The 26,187-nt window shown below is 38.3% G+C and overlaps 1 protein-coding gene across 4 annotated transcripts in view; it reads left to right on the top strand.

The window, feature by feature from the left end:
- Rim (Rab3 interacting molecule) overlaps positions 1 to 23,465 on the top strand; it is a 68,696-nt gene extending 45,231 nt beyond the window's left edge. The window contains exons 14-26 of one of the 4 annotated variants that reach the window (XR_016139570.1): positions 98 to 127; positions 1,497 to 1,647; positions 1,957 to 2,126; positions 2,215 to 2,387; positions 2,584 to 2,821; positions 4,464 to 7,090; positions 7,964 to 8,140; positions 12,289 to 12,499; positions 16,187 to 16,398; positions 16,474 to 16,613; positions 16,754 to 16,888; positions 17,722 to 17,835; positions 18,847 to 23,465. Coding sequence is in view for 3 of the 4 variants with exons in the window: in XM_089078358.1 (XP_088934484.1) it covers positions 98 to 127; positions 1,497 to 1,647; positions 1,957 to 2,126; positions 2,215 to 2,387; positions 2,584 to 2,821; positions 4,464 to 7,090; positions 7,964 to 8,140; positions 12,289 to 12,499; positions 16,187 to 16,398; positions 16,474 to 16,613; positions 16,754 to 16,960 (4,336 nt within the window). In the remaining variant the exon portion in view is untranslated. Of the gene's footprint in view, positions 1 to 97; positions 128 to 1,496; positions 1,648 to 1,956; positions 2,127 to 2,214; positions 2,388 to 2,583; positions 2,822 to 4,463; positions 7,091 to 7,963; positions 8,141 to 12,288; positions 12,500 to 16,186; positions 16,399 to 16,473; positions 16,614 to 16,753; positions 17,658 to 17,721; positions 17,836 to 18,846 lie in introns of those variants that run through there. The other 3 variants (XM_089078361.1, XM_089078360.1, XM_089078358.1) reach the window with 3 other exon arrangements.
- The last annotated feature ends 2,722 nt before the right edge of the window (positions 23,466 to 26,187 follow it).

Below are 26,187 nucleotides of genomic sequence, written 5' to 3'. Positions count from 1 at the left end.
AGAGATAAGAAACATTAGACAATGACGCGTCGGCCGCGGCCGCGCCACCGCCCACTAATTTTGATTTTAATCGTGTGCTTTGTGATTTATTTTTTAGGTTTCATAATATGCCGTCAAATTATAAGCGGTACGGCCATTACAATTTATATCTTCTCCTCTTTCACGAATCACGCAGTCACACGTCTTGCATCCTCACTGCTAGGTTCTAATGTGTTGCGCGTAGATCAATCAGTTAGTCATGCCAATAAAATTGAAGATGTAATAAAGACGAGACAACGGGACGTGTACTGACGTGATCACCTAGCTAATTTAATTTAAGAACGGATAACAAAGGCATGAGAAACCTTTATTTGACAAGAATATTACTTTCAAGGGTGGATGGGTGGGAGGGAGAAAAGAAATGGTTTTTTCTTTTTTTTTTTCGGCGAAAGAAAAAAACAATGACGGACGTCGCCGGTAACGAGAAATACTGTTATTGGCATCAACCGCAAATCTCTAATGTCGTTTATACTTTTTCCATGCGCGATACGGTCGTACACGCAAGTCGGTGGATATTGCAATGCACAACGTTACAAAATTTTCGGGGCAGTTTTTACCCTTTGTCTTCGTTCTTCGTCAGGGCGCAAAAACATACGCGAATTGAATAACAAAACGTTAAATGCGGATATTTAGCGAGTCGCCATTCATGTAGGCACTTTAGACGTCATGCTGTCATTGCTTCTTGCATATACGCATATTATATATGTTAATTCCTAGACGCGACGAGACATGGCTTCTAGAATGCTTAGTGCATTGCAGTGCATCGGCCGGGGTGGACTGAATTTTCTTTCAAAACTTTGACTGCGGTCTGTCCAATTTTCGAATTTCTGCCTTCTGTCTATCGACACGTTACTTTTCGTTGCCAAAAAAGATGAAGATTATTCTAGGTCTTTTGTATCTTACACTTCTCGCGCGGTCGTTCTTTTCGACGTGCAATACTTACACAAACTTGGCACTCATCGAACGCACTTATACGGCATATTCTAATTTATGGCGAGTCACTCTTTTTTTATCGCGCGTACTCTCATTTTTGGCAACGAAAGCTCCGCGATTGAGAACACTGAAGAAAACGCTCGACTGCATTGCCGAGTAACTTGGGGCTGCTGCGCGCCAAATTAAAAGATATGCACTTGCAATTTGCGATCCGAGGAGTCGAATCGAGTTCACGTTTTAAATCTTATGCATTAAAGTGTAACAAAATTCGAGAGATATCAATGATTGAGGAAGTTTTGTGGATTATAAAATTTCTCCTTCGACATTTTGATTTCGTCCTCGATGCCGCCGTAAATCATTTTTGCTCCTAGCGTTCTGAACATTTTCTTTTCTGCTTCCTCACCATCCTGGCCGCATGCATTTTGAGATTAGCGCGAGATCACAGCACTCGCCCCATTTATATTGTAAGGCACGCAGCATTCACTGATTGATAAAAAAAAAAAAATGAACGCATGCTGGAGCAGCCACTATTCTAGCCCGCCGCCGGAAAGGGAGCTCTGTGTCGATGGCGAGCATCGGAGTCGAAGAGATATGTCGCCTCAGGGACGCAAAAGGGCAGCCCTAATGTCTCGTGACCAGCCTGCTTCTATCTCGAGTTATCAGACCTATCGTAAGGTAAATGTCCGAGAACGCTTGGTTTTAATTTTGAACTGAACAATAATCATAATGGTGCTTAAAATTGATTTAGAAGTTATGAGAGAAAGAAACGGAGAAAGAAAGCGTTCGAGTTTTGATTCCAACTTTTAATTAAGAGAGAAAATGGCTTGTGAAAGTTAATCAATTATATGAACATAAAAAAATATGAACATAAAAAATGAAAAAAAATTATAAATATTTATTACTTACATAAGATATCGGTGTATATGTTATTAAATAATGTTTATTAAGAAGCGTTCTTGTACATTATTAAATATCGTGTCCTAGGACGAGATCCACCGGGGAATGATGGGTCATAGGTCGCACAGCGCGGCACCTATGGACTCTCCAAGTGTCAGATACCGAGGGAGGTCTCAAAGTCCCACCGGTCATCGTTCCTTGTCTCCACCCGAGCATAGATCCATTCCCTACTCGCACGGATACGTTCATACGACGAGGTATGAAATATCGCAGGAAAACACTTTTTGGCATTATCTAGATTACAACTAGAAACTAGAACGTAGATTTACCATTGCTCTGCTTTAGATTTGGCTCGAGATCGGCGACCGCCACACCTACTGGATCGCCGAAGAAACGTCAGCTACCTCAAATCCCGGCAGCCTTGAAGGAAAGAGTAGCGCAAGATTTCGAGGAACGGGCAAGATTTATGAGGCATCGCAACAGCAGGCAGTCGATATACAGGAGCACAGGTATGGGAGGTAAGTTTCTCAACGATTCTGTCAGAAAAATTAAAGAAAAATGGAAATAAATATTTCAACTGATAACAACGGATATATATAACTTATTCTTTTAATAAATAAACCACATGTAATACATATATATTTTTTAATTTTTTAGTTTTTTTTTATATATATATTATTATATTTTAAATAATTGATTATATTTTATTCTCAGGATGGGAAAGACATTACAGCGGCCTTTCGGATTCGGATCTTCCTTCAATCGGACACGATCCACTAACGTTGCCACACAGTCACGCTCACAGAATGCACAGGCCGAGGAGGGGGCACTTAAGTCCTGACAAAGACGTACTCGGCGATCTTGGAGATTCTGACATGGAGAGCATAGCTTCGGTAACGAGCAGTGCCTTTAGTACACAATCGGAACGACCACGTGGATCGAGAACACTAATGTGAGTATAGTTTCATAATTAATTTCCGTTATTTTACCATACGGACAACCTCACGTTGCGGCAATCAATGTGCAAAGCAACGCAGATATAAGAGAATATCCCGGTTAGGATGGAGGATTTGAGCATCGAGTGTGCTGTCTCGAATACATTATCGCTGCAACATTAGAACGCATTGTTATACGTTTGAACTTTGACATTATGATACATTAAAATTGATAAATCTGAAAAAAAGTGGCACTCTCATCAGCTCAACCCTTCTGAATTAAGGAGAATCCCTGGATTAAATGGACATTGTCAACTAAATGGATATCCTGTAGTTGCACATTTCACATCCTGCTTGTGTGCGTGTCAGTCTTCCGATGCCCTCCTCGCCTTCTTTACGAAGCGATTAGACTGCACTTCCTATGCACCGTGTCAATGTCCATTTAATTAGTGCCCCATTCTAAGAAAGCAGGGATCAGTGCGTGGCGTTGGTCGAACGGTTAGGTAGTTGTGTCTCGACGCGTCATAGAAAAGAAAAAGCATTGCGAAGTACATCGATCGCCGCGTTGCCTCTTCTGAAATGCCGACCCGTTGTTCTCGGCGAATCGACAGAGTCGAATTTTGAGATATTAATGACCGATATGCGTTCGATCGATCGCGAACACGCGGTTAAATAGAAAAAAAAAAAGAGAAAAAAGAAATCAAAAAAAGAAAAAAAAAAAAAGAAAGAAGATGAAAATCGGAATGGGCTCACTTTTTGGTTGTTCCCGCAAGAGCGCTAAACTCTCTATATGAAAAACATTGTTTGCAGACCGACAGTTAAAAACGTTTTAATACCTGGTGCCACATCCCCCATACCCCCACCCCCTAGGCGCAATAGGCGCAGGCACAAACTTAGGGTACCCTGCAGCGAATGTCATTGTCTCACCAAGCCCAGAAGCAACCCTAGCAAGTGTCCCACCCCGTATCCCCTCGTACGGAGCAAGTCCGCAGTGGTACGCTCGTTGTACAAAAAGATGCATACGCCATTCACGAGATCGCAGACCGTCGACGAGAACATGCTGAGATATTACAGCTCCGAGACCAGCGAGTACAGCGTTTCCGAGGGGTACATACTCAAGCCAGAGAGACTCGTAGCTAGTAGAAGCGCTAAGAATCGTATACCGGCGATATACGTCGAGGATTGCCTCCGGGTCGACTTTAACGATCGTTTTGTAGAGAAGTTTCGCTCTAAGTATTCAGCGCCGTATCTCGCGGGAGGGTCCGACACGTCGTCGCGTGAACGCGACGGTTCCGCGGCGATGACGACGACGGCGACGACAACGACGACGACGACGACGACGATGACGACGACGACGACGACGACGACGACGACGACGACGACGACGACGACGACGACGACGACGACGACGACGACGACGACGACGACGACGACGACGACGACGACGACGACGACGACGACGACGACGATGAAAACAACGGGGACGAAGACGGGACGACGACCGATTATCTCGAGAGATACGACCGACCTCCCTGACCATTTCGATATTAGGAACATAGACGCTAGATTGCATCCGCGTAGGTCTTTTTTGTCCGCTAAGACTAGGAGCTTCGATTACGACGTGATGCACGATACATACGGTGATCGTTTCGATACTAGGCCAGGGGCCGTCGGTCTGCTATCGCGCCGGGCCAAGAGTTTCGAGTACGAGAGCATTTCGAGCAACATATTCAGCGACGACAGTCTCAGGACGGCCAGGAGAAAGCTCAAGCGGAATCTCTCTCTCAGCGACGCCGGGTACGGTGACAAGATACCGGCGCTGGGCGATCAGAGCAAGTCCTACTACGATTCTAACGGTGACGACAAAGTGCCTATGAGTCTCGCGAGCAAAGAGACGAATTACAATTTTCTACTCGATCAGGACCACAAGCCGTTTTATGGATACGACTCGGAACTCAGCTGCGGTGAGACGGAGATTTACGTTCCGAACTTCGACAAGCAGAACGCCGAGGCCGACGATTATCAAGTCTCATACGGTTCCCGTTTAACGGACAATAGTGATCTTTTCAGTGGCAACGATCGTACTAATCTCAGGAATATTTTGGACAAGGAGGACACTAGTAAGAGAAAATACATCGACGGAAGTTACTTGAACAATGATTCCTCGTACATCAGAGATATACCTTCAGAGACGAGAACCAGGAATGTGGATAATGATCTCCGTAATTCGATGGGTGATCATATCTATTGCAGCATTGACGAGGCTCTGTCGTCCGGTAAAAATTACGATCGAGACATTCTCGCGAGGTCCACCAAGATGCATGATGCCGCTAACATGGAGTGGATGTCAAAGGACGTGAAAAGTGTCTTGCGATCTCACGGAAGAACGGCAATTGATTGTTCCTATCGAGAGGATGAATACAAGGATCGCGAAAATTGGGACGCCGATTACGACAAGGAATTCGTAGATCGGGAGAAAGTCGAGGATTACAAGCAGAAGCAGTTTGGCTACCTAGACGAAGGCATTCGTGCCTTAAGAGTCGGCAGATCGATGTACGAGGACGAGTATTTTCACGACGAGACGGAACGTTCTCGTGCCATTCAAGGAAAACGTTACGCACAGTCCGACGACGACGGAAAATTCACAACGAACGATTACATCAGTTATCGTCCGTCCGACGAGTACGAGTATCGTAGTACGCACACCGGAAAGAAGGAAACATACGAGGATGGCTCTGTGCCGCGAAGACGAAGACGAAGAAGCAGAAGAGGCAGTCGAGAGGGAGGCACAGGTGACTACGAGAATCTGCGGGCTAAAGACACTCAGATGAGATTAACGGAGAACAGGAGACTGATGACGATCCAACGAACGGAATCCACCCCGACCCTACACTCGGACGAGGATCTGAGCTCGATTGCGGACCGCACCAGACGTATGTATCGCCGCAGACGAAACAGCAGCTGTCCAGAGAGCAGAGATCTGCGAATGTACGGCTCGCAAGGGGACGAGGACAGAACGAATATCGTGCTGAACTCCGACGAGGAGTTCGGCTCGTCGGAGACGGTAATCGGTGCCGATTATTTCCGTCGTACTTCGGGCTACGTGGCGGACACTAGAACGAATGACGGCGTTAGATCGGGCTTCTTTGACGCGGAACAAGATCGTGGTAGCTACTTAGATGCAAGATGCGATCACGAGGATATTCGATATCAGGATCGCAGCTATCCGATGGCACGCGGGCTAGTTAGGTCAGGGTCGCAACGTTCTTCGAGTCGCGAGGTGCGACACGGGTCGCGCTCTAGGCGTAAGAGTAGTTGCCCGGAGTGTCGTGAGCTAGCGCTATTCTCCTCGGAGTTAGGTAGGTCGGGATCGCTATCGCGGAAGGGTGACGAACTTCGGCGTTCATCGTTAGAGACGAAGCATAGATATCGTAGGCGGAACAGCAGCTGTCCGGAGGCTAGGGATCTCGAAATGCTCGAGAAGAAGCAGCGTCAGCAGCAACTCGTGCAGCTCCATCAGCAACAGCAGCGGCATCCGAGTCAGCAGTATCAGCAACAGCAGCAGCAGCCGCAGCCGCAGCAGCAGCAGCAGCAGCAGCAGCAGCAGCAGCAGCAACAGCAGCAGCCGCAGCAGCAGCAGCAGCAGCAGCGGCAGTATCATTATCAGCAGCAGCAGCAGCATCAGCAGCAGATGCAGCATCAACAACCGCAGGGAAGTAGTAAGAGGAACGTGGCGATCAGCGACACCCTCGAGTACTACGAGTACTCGATGGAGAGCGAGAGCCAGTGCAGCGAGAACTGCGGATTTGGCCCGTGCGATCCGCGTAGGCCCCGTAACCGAGCACCCCGCCCTGGTAACGCTAATTCGAGTCTCTTTGATTCCCAAACCGCTACTTCCGACACTGCTAAAAACTATCACCCACGGATCGACGATCATCACCACCAACACCCACAAAACACGAAAACGTCGCCGCTTGCCAATGTCGCCGGTGTGGCGTCGTCGTTCCTACCGCCGCTGCCGCCTTCGTCCTCCCGACGGCGATCCCGAAAAAAATCCGCTTACGACGTCGACGTCGTCGCTGCCGTCGCCGATCGTCGCGACGACGACGACGCTCGGAATCGTCGTTCCTCGTCCATGCCCGAAAGCAGCGAGTACACCAGCCAGTCGAGCTCGTACGAGAAGACGTCCAGACGCCAGGTTACCGACAACGGGCACGACGAGCACGACAAGAGAAGCCAGTTCACCAGGAGTCTCAGTAATGCCGACGTACCGCAGGATGAGAAAGGTGAGAGAGAAAGTTTACATTGACCGGAACTAACGCTATTCTTTACAAGGATTGACAAGACAGCTAATGTTATCTTAAACAATATCTATTATTCAATAACAAGATTCTGTATTCTACGTCGATCATTTTTATTATTACAGATAAATGTAATCATGTAATCAATGTAATTATTCATCATTTTTAAAAAAGTATCTATATTATTTAAAATTAAACTTAAATTGAACTAAAATTAAGTTTTTCGACAATTAAATTTGATTTTTACACTACATATTATAAAAATCAATAACACATCTTGTTTCTCGACAAAAATTTGGTTTGACGTCTAACTTGAATTTTTTGCTAGTGTATTTTTTTATAAGAGGCATCAATTTTACTGTCATGACATCGTGATATATATCGAAACAGTGAAGACCGAACTTTGCAGAAGTATAACGTAAATTTTCGTTACGAATTTATTAGTCACGAACTTGTTTGAAATCAACAGTAATTAATAAGCTGCGGACATACGTCCATGTTTTGAAAGTTTCCTTTGAGTTTGCAGTCACGAACATTTCTCCCTGTCGTTTAATAGTACAACAAAAATTGGACACGCATTGCTCTTTATATTTTATATATATATATATATATATATATATATTTGACAGTTCTTTAATATCATATAATTAGAAAATCTGCAATTGAATTGAAATGTAAAACTCCATTTTTCACGCAAGCTGGCTTCATCTTTTCCTTTTCTCATTTTCAAAATGCGTCGCGAAAGACAGCGTATGAGATCACACAGAAACGTGAGCTACCACAGTTTTTACACTTGACGCGCTCGGGCTACGCTAGCTCAATTCTATACCTGTACAAATACGTGTCCTTGTTTCGCAGACACGGGTAGTTTCAGCGATACGACGATTGCATTGAATGTTGAAGACACAGCGAGGAGAGGCCGTAAGAGCTCGCCAGGTAGTAAAAGCGGAAGCGGCAGCAGTAGCGGAAGCGCAGTGCAGTACCAGGCAGGTCTGGGCAAGAAAAGCAACAGCACCAGCCAATTATCCGCGACAGGTAACACATTGTCACACTGGCCATTTCTAATTAAGTTTGCGTTTATAGTCTCTACGTGTTATACGTAGTCATGATTTTTCATAAAGATCGATCGTTCGCGATGAAAGAGTAACGTCTCCCGGTGCGCGATATTAGAACGTTTGATCGATGTATGACACCGTCTTGCGCGACATTAGACAGTTTTCTATTTTTCTGACGTTTATATCTTCTCTCTTTAGTGAAAAGGAAATCGTTTTCTTCAGAACACATCGATATTTCGTAAATTAGAATAGAGTAGTCTAGCATCGTTAGTGTGTAGATTACAACGGTGTGCTCTCGCTACGTATATGAGGATCATGCAAATATGTCATCGATATATGAACGTATTTTTATTAAATGTATTATTACCGAAGATATATTCACTAATTTGAAAAACATATAATATAAATTTTTCGATGACGCGTCATAAATAAATAAAGGAAAAAAATTATGAGCAAAAAAAATAATATCGCAACGATGCATGATTAAAGAAGAATTGCAATCGTATGAAAGCATGCGCGTGTTTGTTAAAAGCATAAGCATACACACTCAATCTTAATCATGAAACACTTTATGATTAATTACAAATGTAAGATACCAAGTTAGATAATCTAACTGCAAAATCGAAAATAATATAACGAGTGCGTTGTGTTCCATCTCTCTATTCGCCAGCTATTTTTTATCCGTTATACCTTATTCTTCGCAATTTCACGGGTCTTGGTCATTACGACCGCGCGGATTGTATTACAATTTGATTCGATGGGTAACGATTTGAACGATAACAAGAGCATACCGTAGACAAGCAAAAAAACCCAATAAGCGGGACAGTATGTACATTCTAATTGTATTCTTGTTTTCTCCGCCATCCCTCCTCATCTCTATCCGCCTCTTCTTCGACATGAACACACTCACACTTTACTTCTACCAACCAACCACCTCTCGACGCTGGGGGACCATTCACGTCATCGATCTGCACCCACCTGCACGATTTCTCATCGCGGCGGCCGATCGTCGCCCCGCGCGCTCGTGTTCACGGAACACTCCACACGGATCACCATCATCGATTGCTGGACCGATCTCGCCAAAACAAAACAAAACAAAACAAAATAATAAAAACAAAAAAAACTCGAACCGATACTCTCATATATTTATGAAAAAAAAAAAAAAAAAAAAAAACAAAAAAACGAAAAATCTACATACACTCTTGTAAAATCTACTCAATAAACTGACATTACGCTCATAACAATTGTTGCTCTTGCTACCGCAACTTGCAACTATGAATCAAACGAACAAACGAACAAACGAACGAACGTACGTACGTACGAACGAACGAACGAATGAACGAAACGAAACGAAACGAACAATAAAACTATATCACGTCACGCAAAATCCATAACATACCACGTGCGTCTGTTGGTGGTACATGCGTGGGCGAGGAAGGACGAAAACGGCGGCTGGGTTTTGGGAAGAAGGGGAAGTCGTCCTTTACAGTTCATAGGAGCGAGGAGGTCCTGCCGCCGGAGGACGCGGTCGGTGGTAGAAGCGGCCGGCAGCCGAGCTCCGCGAGCAGCGACGGCGAGGGGAGCGGCGACGGGGACAGGTCCGACTTGCTCTCTCTCAGTAGAAAACTCCTCTCTTTTTCATCTCTCTTTCGCTTTAATTTCCTCATTACTTTTGCATTTGACGCGGGAGCGATCGACAAGCGGGGCCGGGAGCGCGTTCACCATCGTTCACTTGTCGCCTTCGCGACAATGAATTCTGAGTGTTTTTTTTTTTTTTTTTTTTTTTTTTTCGCGAAGACCATCGTATCGACGAGTATTAATCGGCGATACGTGTAATAGAGATTGTCCCGCGGATGGAAGAGCGACGCATTGATAGAGATTTTTATTCAGGTATACTCTGAGTCCCATTAATTATAAATTTGGATCAAGCCTTCGACGAAATGTGAGTACACGTTGCAGGAGGATTTGCGATAGGAAGAACAAGAGCTATCGTTCGACCCTACCGATGAACACCGTTGTTCAGCAACAATGAAACACATCACACATCACTCTTTAGAGGCCGTGCTTTAGTCGGAGTCGTGCGAGTCTCTCTCGTGATTGTTGTCGGAAAATACTCTCTTACCTAAAATTGAATCGGCTCTAGTACGGCGGATTCGTAAAGGATCCTCGTACGCGTCTAGTATTATTTTTCTTTCTTTTTTTTTCTTCCAGACACAGTCGAAGAGAGAAAGTATTTTGCGAATCTGCACGTTTCTACAAATGGTCACGAGGTGATTCCTTTCCTTCTCGTTATTCTAGATCGTAGATGCTATTTCTACGTAGCATTGATACGTTATTTTCTAGAGAAACGTTCGCACGAGTTTCCTGGGCTGTAATCTAGCCGTAATCGATACGCGTCAAATTGTCTGCCTCCTTTTTGATATTTCACCGGAGATGCAGAATCCATGCAGAGAATCCTCAGTACTTTTTTTTTTATTGTAGCACTTTTTTCCGATACGACGCGAGTCACGCAGATCAGGAAACTCATATCCTAGTTGCACAAATATAGTTGTGCTGGCGCCTTTTCGTGACTCTAGAATAGTGTCTCGGCACCGTGTGTCACGTTATAATCGTTCCGTTCTATGCAGCTTTTGAATCTAGATCGTCGCGTGGTCAATTTGAATTTCTCGATTGCATCGAGGTAAGTTGGCCACCTGTAATACGTTATTTTTTTTTTTTTAATTATTTCTTAGAAGCCGCTGTTGATACGTGCTTAAGGTGAGAGTGCGCTACTCACACGGCTTTTGACTTTTCGATGTCCTGAATCGTTGCAATGCTTTTACAGAGCATATTTACGTTACACGCACACACACACGCGCGCGCGCGCGCGTGCGCGCGTGTGTGTGTGTGTGCGCAATATTATTGATTATGAATCCATCGCTGAATGTGCCATCAGATAGATCATTACCGGATTAATCTTACGCATTACTACGTACTAATTTGACAATTGTTATTCTGTTTTATGATTTAATGTTGTATAAATTATGAATGTACAAAGTGTATGTGTACATATATAATTGTATGCATAATTATTTGTGTTCAAAGGCGTCCAAAGAATATATTAAATAATCACTGAAAGTAGAAGATTGAAAATAAAAGATATAAATTAATAAATAATTTTACTAAAGTTTCGGTTAATTAAATTTTACATACAACATTATTATACATAAAAAAACATTATTTTTTATTATTTCTGATTAAATTTTTACAATTAAATTACGATTAAAATTTGTATCTCGACAGCCTATAAATTTATTAGAAAGAAAATTGATAAACTATATCAAATGACGACTGAAAATTCTCTTGTAAATATGCTTTATTTATTGCTATTCAACAAATTCTTATTAAATTGTCAGTGATGTTTTTTTTATCCATCAATCGATTTTGTTTGCATTTAGTAATCCCAAAGAGGAATGTTCTATTATAATTTACGCAAACATTATTGCGTTATTACTTATGATACGAGAAACGTCAAAACTTAAAGGGCACTAATTATAAGATTAAATATATTTTTGTGTTGATGTCAAATGCACATACCCGTGCAATGTTATCCCGTTATATATTTCACTCTAATTATCATACTTCAATAAATTTTCATATTCCTTTCTATTCCTTTATCTACATAAGATTCAATTCAAAGTTCTTCTCGAGTTATAAGATTTTATTCCAGCTCTGCATTTTTTACCACTGACCATTAGATTATTTCTGGAAAGCAAGCAGGGAGACATCGAATAAAAAAAAATGAGAGAACAAAGGAAAGAGGGCATGAAGGAAGAAGCTTGCACGAGAGAGAGAGAAAGAGAGAGAGAGAGAGAGAGAGAGAGAGAGGGAGAGAGAGAGAAAGAGGGGGAAGGAGAGAAAGGGAGAGAGATAGAAATAGCCAAGAAATATTTTACATGCTGAAAATGTTTGTTATTTTGTGATTCCATCGTTGCGCGTGCAGCAACGCGCTAAATTAATAATCGGCAATTCGGCAGCCCCCTTGGACACCTGATGGATGAGAGAGCGATGGAGACCGTTGCAGTTACTACGCGGATATTAGTGAAAGACAATAGTTTAGCAGTATTTCTTGTTTGGTTTACAACGCAGAGTGCGGCGGGATGATCATCGGCATTGGTGGAAGCGCCGGCGCCGTGGCACGCGGTGCCGGCATAGCGAACCGGAAACGTAACAGCACGCCGAGCAGCATCCAACGATCCGAGGAGATCATGCCGGCCTACCAGCGCTTTGACAAACAGGCAGGATCCGCAGCCGATATCGCCGGAAGTCTCAACTCGATCTCTAGTTCCGAAGGAAGCTCGTAAGTAATGGACTCCACCTGTGGCGACCGATTCTGCAAGCGGAAGCGCGAGATTCCTGATACATACACTCACACTTTCTCTCTCTCTCTCTCTCTCTCTCTCTCTCTCTCTCTCTGTTGTTCTCACTCTCTCTTCTGTTTTCTTTCTAATGTATAATTTTTCCTTCTCTCTCTCTCTCTCTCTCTCTCTCTCTCTCTCTCTCTCTCTTCACTCTTTCTTTTCTCTTTTTTCTTTTCTGTCATCTGATGTTGGTTCTGCTAACTCCTGTTTTTCTGCAGTTTCACTTATATTCTACTCTTCTGTAAGCCACGTGTACCTTGATTAAACGAGATAAGTTGTAAGTTGTAGCTGAGCTGTATAAAATGAAAGGGAATTTATTGATTAATCTGTTATCAAGGAAGAGTAGCAAAAAATATTATAAAAATATTATAAAGCAGAAATAATAGATTTTATTTGCGATACTCTTTCTGTATATCGATTTAGAAAATTAAAGTCCTTAAAATATATACTTCAAACACACTTTTGATTTCTATGACAAAATAGTTTAAAGAAAAGTCTAAATGAAATGTTTAAACAAGTATGATTTAATATACTAGTGTTGCGTGTGGATTCTTATTTTAAAAAGCTCTTAAAAGTTATGAGCAATAATGCGCGTGATTGTGACCATAGATTTAAGCATTCTTAATGATTATTTGCTTGTGAATATCATTTAATGAATCTATTATTTCGAATGTTTACAACTTGCAGCTTATTTATCATTTGTCAATGTACGTGCTAACTTATTGTCTTTTCATTCTTTAGCCAAAAAGGACTTATTCTTTGTCATTTACGGAATTCCCAAACAAGTTTGTTTACAAAATATTTTATAGATGGACTTAGGACGTTCTTTTTAAAACGTCATTGGTCTCTGAATTATTAATAAAAAAAATTTCTGGACTTACATAAATGCGATTAGAAGAATTATGACAATGAATTGTTATAGAATCTTCTCATAGATTTTATAAATCTTGCTTTCTATAGATAAAGATAATTCTGCTGATTTAATTTCCTTATTTCTTGTATGTGCCAATATCTATCCACACAGAACATCATAAACACTCCATATTGTTTATTAAATTTTCAAATATGTGATTGAAGATACGTTAACAATACATTCATGATTTGAATTGTGCAATTATGTAATTGTGGCCATACGCTTTTTCATATGTCTTTTTTCATACACCTCTTTAATTTTTATCAATTTTCAATTCAGATTATCCATAATTTTTCTTAAGCATAGATCCTCTTTCGATATATCATAAATTAAACTAAGCGCTATATATGAAAGCCATATATGAAAATCAGAAATTTGATGTTTATATATCATATACCTCATGTTTTACTGCAAGACGAATTTGTTTTCACACCTATTTATTCTCCCTTTTTTAAGTCTAATGAATTTTCGGTGTATAATAATTAAATAATGATTCATATAATCAGGATAATTATTTTAGGAAAATGTAATATTTTTTTCATACTGGAGTAGAGTAGAGTTTTATTGTATGCCAATCTTATGCGAGGAAAAAATATGTATTATACGAGATATAGTCTTCGACGAATTGTGGCTGAAATTTATATTCTGCTATGTTTTCTATCTCCTTTCACTTACTATCGACATTCTTTCATCCCTGCTCCAGAAACGAAAGTGCCCATAAAAATATTGTCGTCTATTATCGATGTTGTTGTCGTCTTGGCTTAATTGCTTGATTGTGGCAAATGATTGTACCGCATTACTTCGGAGCACCGTTGCACACATATATATATAACATACACGTACACCCACACAAACGCATACACGCATACACACATATGTATATATACACACACACACACACACACACACGCACACACGCACTTTTGTATCTATTATATGTCAATGATATCTCGTTGTCACGAAGTCATATTCTCTACCCACACATGGTAAGAAAGACTCTGTGAATATACCGAATGTCACCTAAGAATGTCTTTGCAGGACCTCTCGTCGTCTTCCCGATGGTTTCCCTATACTTCTGGTATACTTCTGTATGATCCATTGTCTTTTATATATAGCGACTTATTTATATATTGTTTATATATTGTTTATTGAGATATCAACGTTTCTTGGAAGTTGAATCCCCTCTGTCTTACGGATTTCTTGTCGTTTTCATAAAGTGTGTTTGACATATCGTAGAATATTGTGCAGCGTGTATACCTTTTAGAGCCTACGTGCCAGCTCGAGGGAACAGTTCAACAATTAAAAGTATATTGAATGTAGGTATGTGCCCTTGCGTGACTTGTAAGATGTAAGCAAATGACGGTTTGGCATAAGACGTTTACGAGTCACAACCTCGCTAACACGTTATCTTATTCCTTGGCAGCGATATTTTGTATCTAAATATGGTCGGAACTTTGAGGAGGAAGTGATTGGATGCAATACGATGTGTGAATTTTTATTTGTATGAATTTGTCCGATACTTAAATATGTAATATCGTACTCTTATTGTTGGTATCGTAAAATCATTATAGCAATATATCTTGAACAATTGAGGATACTATTAAGTGTGATTATTTCACAAAAGAGGCCTATCTCTTTTGAGATTTATCTCTTAAGACATTGCAAAAGCTAATTTTTAAGTACAATTAGTTATTAGACTAATAAACGACTTTAAGAATGGCGCTATGTATACTCGACACGGATATCTATATTTATAGTAAAACTTTTTGAAAAGATCCGCTTAGCTTTAGTAACGTGAATCTTCCCAACGACATGTAGCGTAGCAACGACAAGTAAGTGTAAGTTAATATAAATCTTTTTGATTAATTTTTCTATTCCTAAGATTTTTTAGTAAAGCATGCTAAGTAGATAAATGTGAGCGAAAAAACAGTACTCAGTCACACTTATATTAAAATGTAAAAACGGTTTCTACATTGCATTTTTATAATTGCAATTATCTAATGTATATGCTTTCGTTATATATTTTTTCCTCGATTAGATATATATATCGAAGAGAACCGACTGATTACTGTTATTTATAATTATTTAAAATGGTACCTCTCTTTTTGCGAGTTTAAATTAAAATGCATGTTAGCAGTTTGGTATGTTTTTAATCTTATCTGTATAATCTCTTTTTCCACGTGTATAATATATATTTACTCACTATACACTAACACTACACTTTCAGCGTGAGTTCTTCTTATCTCAAACTGAATGAGGTGTGTTCTCTCTCTTTTACAACTTTCGTCGAAGGCTTGCGAGAATTGTCCCTCGCTCCTGCGGAATTTATTATTTTTATGATTTTTATCCTTTGCATTCTCATTGTATCAGAGAATTCCTTTGAATAACATTAATTTTCGGCTTGCAGTTCTCGCGCTTTTATTTCTTTTTTTTTTCTATTTTAAATTGTCGCGTTTAGAACAGTCAAGATCGTTGTTTCGCTCATATACATTTAGCGTGCGAGCAAGAGGAAAAGAAAAAAGAGGACAAACTTGTAAAACATAGTTTTGATTTTTCCATTGCTCGCATGGTAAACATTATAAGCCAGATTTTCATTCTTTTTCGACATCTTTTATTTCTGTTGAATCATACATCATATTTTCCGTAGTACTCATCCCAAATGATATAATTGTAATTAAATTCCTTGCTAAATGTATAATTTTGAAAACTGCAGTTGGTCTCCTAGTCTGCGAATGGCAGGCGAAGGGCAGTTGAGAGACTTCATCGAAGATCTTGGACCAGGTCAAGTGGTCGGGAGGCAAGCACTGGGTGCTCGTTGCCTCGGCGAGATTCAACTGTCGTTGAGCCACACGAAGGGTTACCTTGAAGTAGAGGTCATACGTGCCAAAGACCTTAAAGCGAAACAAGGCAGCAAGATAATACCAGGTTGGCTAAACTTCATCAAAATTCACGATTGCTGATGAGTGACGCAGAAACGCTTAGCTTCAATTCTTATTTCAGCTCCTTATGTAAAGCTGTATTTGGTGAATGGTAAAAGATGTATAGAAAAAGCGAAAACCATGATGGCCAGGAAAACGTTGGATCCATTCTACCAACAATTATTGGCTTTTAAAGAAAACTGCCGTGGTTGTATATTACAGGTACGCGTATCATTATCGTTATATTCTTCTAGATTAAAGAATTTCTTTCTTTAATTTTTTTTTAATTTTTAAATTTCTTTCTTTTTTTAATTTTTTATTCTTACAGTTTACTTACAATAGTATCATATATATGATTCCAGGTGACAGTATGGGGTGACTATGGTCGAATAGAGGGGAAAAAAGTGTTCATGGGTATTGCACAGATCGTATTGGATGAGCTGGACCTCAGTCAGATGGTGTTCGGATGGTACAAGCTGTTTGACACCCAAGCCCTGGTCAGTGGAGCTCCATCCCTTGCTTTGTCCCGTCGATCTTCGGTCACGTCGCTCGATTCTTTTAAAATTTAAAAGAATGACTGCCCGAAGAGCATACCAAAATATTCCTTTTATACGTATTTATTGAGGAGATCTTTGAGTTTCTTGCAGTAGACAAAGTAGAACAACCACAATTGAGTTCGAGCTCCTATCGCGGTGCACCTTTTCGTCGCTTTTATCATTAAGGAAATATCGAAATGCACGAGTCTTGATGTACAAGATAGTGTTACATTTACTTTAACTGATTAAACAATTAGAAATTTGAGAATATGTGGAAGAATCGTTATAAACGTCTTTAATAACTTAAGTGACATAAGGTCATCGATCGATGATATCACATGTAGTATGAAATAAATATATTAGAGGATAGAGAGTTCGGATTACAACTACATCTACCATATAAAAGTTGAAAGAAGCATCTAGATAATTCTCCATCATAATATTACACGTTCTTCTCACTGTGATTGACAGAAAAGAATCTTATGCACGCTACGCGTATCCCTCGTAGGCTATTAATGTCGAAGCCTAAAGCTACTTAACGAGTGACGTTCGGCTCTGAATACGGTAAAGTCAGTTTAACGAACACATTACAAAGAGAGTATACGATACGAGAGATGCGATTGTACGGATAATCGAAAATTCTGCGGGATTGGAATATGAAAACGAGAGATATACATATATATCGCACACACACACACATATATATATATATATATATATATATAAGCAATGCAAAGGCGATGCGAGAACGCGGGAAAGAGTGAGAGAACGTATGAAAGGATATGTCTTTCTAGAAACACCACTAGTACATCACATATCATGTACGACATATCAGATGAGCCACTAGTCTGTATGTAGACTAGATGTAGACGTAGCAGCCATGTTCCCGGAGCGCCAGATAGTTTTAGGTACGCACTGAGATCAAGGCATCGTTCGTAGATAGTTGGACAACGATTTAACGTGGGTACATAAAAGGCGGTAATAAAAATGCGCCGGTACGATTGCAATATCTATTGTATAGTAATATTTGACGATCAAGTACGGCGATATCGCTCGTACCACCGGAAATATTTAAAGTTTCTATTGATTTTCTCAAGTACCCATGTGAAATCTTGATACACATTTGTTGTTGCCAATATCTTTTCATTTCCACCGTTCTGTATAGAAATCTCCTCTTCTTCTTTGAAAATGCCTGTCCTATATGGAAATACTTTCACGCGGCTTCGAAGTAACGATGTAGAATCGTTAACAGAAACGACACGAGATTACGTTATCGCGTGTGCGGTCGAAACTTCGTTGCCCGTGCTGTGTGCATCGATTTTACCTTTCCGAATTTGTAGAAGGGATATGCATCCGCCTATGTGAAATTTGACTCAACGTGAACCAAAAGAAAGTTCGATTTCCATTAATCCTTGAATTTGTTATTTGCACTTTGTAAGTTTCCTATCTTTTATATCTTTCCTTGTATTTGTGTAAGAACGATTTTTATAGATATTGCTTGGTATATATATCACATTATTAATTTCGACCTTTGCACAATATTCTCTCTTCATAACTCGTTCAGACTTCCTTGTAAATATAGTAAATCGTGACAGTTTTTAATACATATATGTTTAAATTTGTAACAATATAAAACGATATAAAAATTATGCGAAAAGTAAATGAAGGTAAGTTTGTGCCGTATTCGGAGTCCTATGTATCCTCTTGTATTCTCTTGAAATGTTTTCAAAATGCAATCAAAATATATGACATATTGAATGGTAAAATTCTCTGACATTGCGGATTAATTATAAATATAATGATAGTATATGCATAAATCTCACATCATCTACGTAAAGAGAATCTTTATCATTCAATATTTCATAAAAGATGTTATATATGTTCATGATTTATAATACATTTGTTTATTTTATTTGCAGTGAAAACAAACTAAATCGAGCAAGTTTGGGATAGATGTGAACTCAAATGTGGTGTACTAGATAAATAAGATGTGAAGCGATCAATGACACTCGTTTTTAGTGAATCTAAATGTGGTTAAGTGAGTTTAAGAGAAATTCATAAACATAGTGAGAAATATGAAGTAACACAAACGGTCCAAGGACTTCATTTAATCGATACGCGAGAGAGAATTAAAATGTTGAGGTATCCAAAATGAAGAAGACATTTCCAAACTTTGTATATAATTTAGGACAGTTCAAGTACTAAATGCCGATTTCCGAAACGATCGGCGAAAAGACATTTATCGTTGTCAAATTTTTAGTCGAAAATGTCACCCTCAGAACGTATATTATTTAATGTAAATATTATAATAACATGATGATATGAAAATTTGCGAAATGTGCGCGCAGGTTTGAATGAGTACTGACGTTTATTTTATATTCTTATTAATTTACAATTTCTACGATGATCGTCGTTATAGTTTCGGCATTTTTCGTTAATTAGATAAACTTTATATAATTTAACATTTTTTAAGTTAGAGTCGGAATAATTAGAATGTATACTGGTATATTTAATTACACAATTTGTTCTCTGAATACTGACATTCGTTGGTTATCATATTAGTACGTGTTACTCGGCTTTTTAAGCATCGTTTAATATGATCTATGTCCAAAAGAATGAGACAATTCTTATGACGTAGAAAATGTGGAGCAGGTATGTGTACCACATTTCTCAAGTAAGAAGCAGACTGACAAATCGATCTGCTCCTAGTTTGAATCTTTTCGTTGAATTAGCAATTTCGAAGCTAGAATGAAGAACTGTATCTCTTGAACAGTTACGAATTAGTTTCGTTTGTAAGCTTTAGTTGAACATTTTATTCACGTATAAAAACCAGTTTCTGAAACAAATTGACAAAACAAACCGCCCATATAACTCGCGTAAACGGGACGCGTCGCGGCAAAAATTCTCTTTCGTACTGATTTTTGTACAAAAAAAAACAGTGAAATGCCACTAAATATTTAAGAGGCTTTGTAAATCTCTGTAAGAAGCGCGTATAAAAATGCTTGCCATTAATTTTATATCTTAATTATCGTGCTATGTGTTCGATCTTTCTTCGTGCGTAACCTCGAACACTCGCGAAGATAACATTCAGCGAGCATGCACATGCACGTCTGCTGTGACTTAGTATATAATTACATTTATGCCCTGTGTGAAAGAGAGAGAGAGAGAGAGAGAGATTGAAAGAAAGAGAGAAGAGAGGGAGTGAAAGTAAGAGAGAAAGTAAGACAGAAAATATTGTATATTGAAGTTTATAAAATTTGGCGTGTAAACTCCGTGTAAAAGGTAAACGTTTCAATTTAATTATAATACATGAAATTTGGAAGAATGAGGGAAAATCTAAAAGGAAACGAGTTTTCAATATTTTTTAGACATTATTGCGATTTGCGTTAATATTTATGTAATTTAAATGCACCTTTGCAAATCGACACATTAAGCGAATACTAAAATTGGAAAAATCAGCGCGAATTTTCCCTTTGTGAATCTTATTAATCATTTACGAAGTAAGCTTTTTATGTGACATGTTTTACATTTACGAATCACTGTATAGTTGAAAGGTACTCCTTGGATATTACTGATAAAATTGACAAATGGAATGGAAGCTTCAATATATACGACTATATTACGTATATTTTTGTAAATCTTCGATTTATTCTAAAAATTTACTAGAGATACAAATTCGAATGTGCTAGAAAATGTCTATAATTTGCGTCACGTTACTTAAATCATTAAAATCACAAGATTCTGTACGTCACTAATGTTTTCTTATCACAATTTTTATTATGATTGTGATCAAGTGTAATATTTTACTTTGCAATTTGAAACGATTGTCTCATTCACATTCGCATTTCCGCTCTCTGCTGTCTCAAATATTTCTATGCGATTTGCAACGCGATTTTTTGAGGTAAGACCGAATAATGTAAGTGCGGAGTTTGATATGCGTGCTGAGATTATATCGAATTGTCATCGAAATACATGCAGTCCGTCGTTAATGACGTAAGACTTAGCTTAGAGTTTGACGAATGAGATAACGAGTATTGTTAATTTACAGATGAGCTATGTAGATGTCACTGATAATCCGATTGTTTACGATAAATCGTAGATAACGTAATTTTCTCGTAATCGGGAAACCGATCGAGCTTTAGGGAACGTGGGAATTGTATAAAAGCGTGGTATCTTATCATATCTGTAACATGCTTAAATTAGAGGCAAAGAGAAAGAAGCTTTTTTACTCGTGAGAAAACAAAGACAAAAAAGTAGAGTTCTATCTGAAGACAAAGAGATGTATATGTAAAGTACTGTGAAAAAAAAAAAGATATTACTATAAGCTGATTTCTAAGTACATATTTTGCAAGTGCACGAACTCATCAAGATCGTGGGACAACATATACACAAGTATAAAATTATGTAATAGTTAACTGATAAAATATACAAGACTACACTAGAGAAGTAACTCTTCGGTTTGTAACGCGTCGTTTACGAACGGCTGTAAGATTCTTCGCGAAATTAATTCGGCACTCGTCTCTTCGTGAACTGTTTCTTGCGTTTTCGACAAGTTTAAAAACTGATTGACACTGAAATTGTTATATTACATTTAGAGCCGAGAGAAATCGTAGAATTTGTATCACGAAAACTTGTGAAGACTGCACTCGCGTAAGTAGCCGGGCGATTTGAGAAATTGAGAAATACGCAATTGTTACACGATTATGCGCATTGCAAATAGTAGAATAGTGTCAAAGTGGTCGAAGCAGTCGTTCTTCGGATCAAGAAAAATTGCGTGCCGTGAAATTTACGAGAGTAACGAAAGTAACGTAAATTCATTCGTCGCGGATGTTGTCTATGGTAATAACACTAATACAATTCGTATGCTATTCGATTAGGATCGTCGATCTGTCATGAGAAACAGCGCGAAGAGTGCACACGTCGATTTCTATTCTTGCCATGCCTATTTGTACATAGGCATGCAATTCTAGAATCGGATACGCGCATCACACACACACACACACACACACACACACACACACACACACACACACACACATCATATGATATTAAACTACGAAACTACGGAATATAAATTATTATCCGACTTTGTACCTATGTATTATTAATTAACTCAATGAAAGAGATCGGGGTGAAACCCCGAGAAACTATTGTCGATTCGATCAGTAGAAGCTAAAGCAAAATCGGGGACGTATAATTGATAAAAAAAAAGAAAAAAAATGGAGAAGATGTAACAAAAGATGACAAAGAAGAAATATTACGCGTATGAAAATGCCTGAGAACCAAGGGGTACCACTTTTGTCAAATCTAGGAAGCCAATTTAGAACAACTTTGCAACTATGATAGGGTGTGCGTGCGCGTGAGACGAACTGGAGAGAAAATCGGAAGAAACGGAGAGAAAGAGTGTGTGTGCGTGCGAGCGAAAGAAGAAATGGAGAAAGGAAGAGGTCATCCCGAGATATATCGAGCTGTAAATCCTAGATGGGAGAAGTGTAATGTAACTTAAGTGATCTTGTAATCTTATCGCGTAAGCTCACAAACGACTCGTATTCCGACGATACTTCATGTCCGGACGCACCGGAAATGACTAGATCGTAGTATATCATCATTTTGTCGATCAATCATGAAAATGATCGATGGATGACATTCGAATCGCACCGGCGGCGCGCATTTGTCCTAATTAGATACTTCAACAGTACTTCCTTTCCAAATGCACGATTTTCAATCAAAGTAGTAAACTTTTTCAAACATTTTGTCCAATGTTTTCTAGAACGAGTTACGAGTCGGTCATAAGAACACGAAACAATTAATGAATCTTAACATTAAAACGAAAAATAGAAGAGAAAGAGAATATCAAAATGTCTAAAGTTGCCTGTCGCTTGAGATGCAATCACGACAGGAGAACCCATACATTTTTAAGTTATCAGTGAACACGTCCGAATTTATTTTCCTAAAGAATAAGAGAGCGGGCGAGAAAAAGACATAGACTAAAAGAGAGAGAATGAGAAAAGGAGAGAGAAGAGAGAGAGAGAGAGAGAGAGAGAGAGAGAGAGAGAGAGAGAGAGAGAGAGAGGAAGAGAACATATATAAGGAAGAGAGCGGGCGTTAGAGGATGCGTGTCTTTTTTTCATTGAACAAAAAGGAGAAAAGAAAAAAAAACGTAAATTACGAAAGAACGAAAGAATTTAAGCAGTACGTTTAGACGACGTTTCGCATAACCTCGGCCGAAAACTCTGTGAATTCCATTTATTCCTGCCTCTCGTTTTTTTCAACACCCGTCGAAGAAATCAGAAACATGAGATAACACTTTATGTCGTACGACGCGATTGTTCCATTTCCGTTTCCTTAAATTACTAATATTGTGTCTCCCTCTCAGGCACGTTGTAAAGAGCTGATTGTCTCACTCACGGAGTTCGCGGCAAGAGATCACGAGACGATTAAGTATAAAGCGTTAGTGACTTGTATTCAGTATCATATATCTGATAAGAGATACCCCCGATGCCAGAAATGGCGTGTGACAATAAAGTGATTCAATGATCCCGCCGCGTTTCAATCACCCTTTACACTTTACTTATATCTTTTTTGTATAAAAAAGGATTATAAATTTATATATGTCCAGAAATTCTTTTTTTTTTTAAAGAACGACGAATGAGATAGAGATAACAATTATAGAAACATATTGCCACGTTTATTTAATAAACAATATAAAATACAAAAAATAGATATTTGTATTTTATATTGTTTATTACTTCCATACTTCCTATCAATTTTATTATTATTCTATATTTTATATATTTTGCAGTAGCGAAACAAAATAACCAGCATTCATTATTTATGTTAGATACATTATCATTTCGTATACAAATATCACCGCGTTGCCATTCGTGTCGTCACTCTTCTCGAAACACGATTACAGTTGGCATGAGATCTTCATTAAATCGATTAAGCGATCATCCTCTTGTGATTATAACAATCGGCTTAATATACCGGCATTTAATTAATACGCGTGACTGATTCGCAAGTATATCGACATGAAGATGATTTATCTAAGTCGATATTTCTTCATCAGAAGGATGGGAATTATAAATTATCCGTTCCATCAACTATCATCGTAATTAATCTGACATATTAGTATTTGTTGTTAAATTTGACTCTTGCTAAAATTTATGATGCCGCTTTATATTCAGTAATAATTTTCAAAACACACGTTGAGAAAATTGTACCATTTTTTCGTCACGATTTAACAAAGCGCATGTCACATGTAATCATTGTGTTTTTAATAATTAATGCACGTGATTAATTGTATTTTTGTTAATTATATTGTATAAATGAAAAGTATAAGAACGAAGAAACAACTAAGAAAGAGTAAAGAAAATGAAGAGAGCAGAAAGATGAAGGAGAGAAAACATCGGGTGACAGCGAACTAAAATAAGTATTTCATCATTTATTAATCATTTATCATTTATTAATTGATCAACATACTTTAATACAATATATATATATATATATATATATATATATATATATATATATATATGTATATATATATTAAGTGAAAAATCGCAAAATTATATATTACTTTGCTGTATGGATATCCAGAATTTCTTTTTGAGGAGAGAGAGTTTATCAATTCTGTTAACATAAATGATAATATTTTAATCATTTTAATTGCATTTTTGGCTATTTTAAAGCTTAGAATATCTCTTCATTTCTAATTTTGAATAAAAAAAATAATTAAATTTTGTATATCATAACTTTAATTTTATTTCAACTTTCTTTTTTAAATTTTGGGAGATTTGAATTCTCGACTATCTACGTTCACGCTTTGAATCCTTAGCAAATCCATCTCAAGCTTTGCTTCAAAAGTCTTTTGAGACAGAATTATTCCATTTACCGACTGTGCCATCGGTAGTCGCTTACCACCTGCAGTTTCGGTAACGCGCGTTACATTGGCATATTCTACACGCACGCTTAACTTCAGTTTCGTTGACGGAACGGCAGGGAGAGTCACTAGTTATTTGAAGTTCAAATGATTCACACGAGACGGCATACGTACGCTTAAATTGCGTTTAATAGAGTGTCATATCGCGCAAGTATCTTCGAAATCGCGATTACATTACAGCTGGCTCGTGCCGCTTTGCTCGACGTATCTTCTGGATGTAGGTCGCGCGCTGAAGAATAATGCGCTTCCGGTGACTGATATTCTCCACGTGCACGTACGATAATAATAGTACGGTCATGTTTACTCTCGTAAATTTGAACGTTATTTTAAATTATCGCGTAAAGAGAAAGGATTGAAGTAAAATTGAAAATTATCTCTAAATTAAACATCTTTACATCATGATTATACTTGTGCAATGATGACACAGATGAGATTGCAAAAATGTATATTCATATTGACGGAAAAAGATACATATATTTTATAATCAAGAAATTTTCGTGATATTTTATATTAACGTGAAATACTGGAAGGAATTTTTTATAGTTCATATATTTAAATTATAGCGTACAATTTAGAAATTAATATATACGTTATGAAAGCTTGTGCGTTTATTACAACATAAAGTTAATAAAAGACTTTTTTAGGAACTCTTTTGGTTATTCGAGAGAAAGACAATCAGACGTAGTCGTACCATGAATGATAGAAGAATCAGGCAAATATATAATTTTTACTATGTTAAAATTGATTATTTATTTAAATACTTGTAACTACATAATAATTCTTTTTCTGTATCATTGATATTTATTTCGAAGTCAACTTTCGATCAGATTAAAGAAGAAAAAAAGAAGAAATAAATTATTGGTAGTTAAACGTCGTCGCAAGATAGACATTAATTTCTTATAGATGACAATTATGTTTATAATGTCTATTTTCACCAATGTAAATTAACTTTAACTTCAATTTAACTTTTTTTTTATTCTAAGAATTAGGAAATAAAAGTAAATTAAAAGTTAATTAAGAAAGATAAAAAGTAAATTAAGATAAAAAAAATATAAAATAAAATATAAGATAAAATAAATTAAAACTGAAGAAGTTAAAGTTAATCTATATATTGGAAATAGATATAAGAAGATACCTTGAAGCGACGTGCCAAGATGTTGAATATTAAACACGAACACAGCGTGCGGAGAAAAAGAACCGCGAACGCGTGAACGAGCGCGGCGAAACATCGTGACGAACGTAACAGATTCGGGAGGTGCGGTTTTCGGTGCATCGAAAAACTTTATTATCGTAATCCTACGGCGTCGATAAACCTATT

The sequence above is a fragment of the Pogonomyrmex barbatus genome, unplaced genomic scaffold (genome assembly GCF_055798465.1).
Source record: "Pogonomyrmex barbatus isolate J1 unplaced genomic scaffold, ASM5579846v1 scaffold22, whole genome shotgun sequence".
NCBI lineage: Eukaryota > Metazoa > Arthropoda > Insecta > Hymenoptera > Formicidae > Pogonomyrmex > Pogonomyrmex barbatus.
Note: the sequence above shows the minus strand (reverse complement) of the source record. Positions and strands in the feature narration are given on the sequence as shown.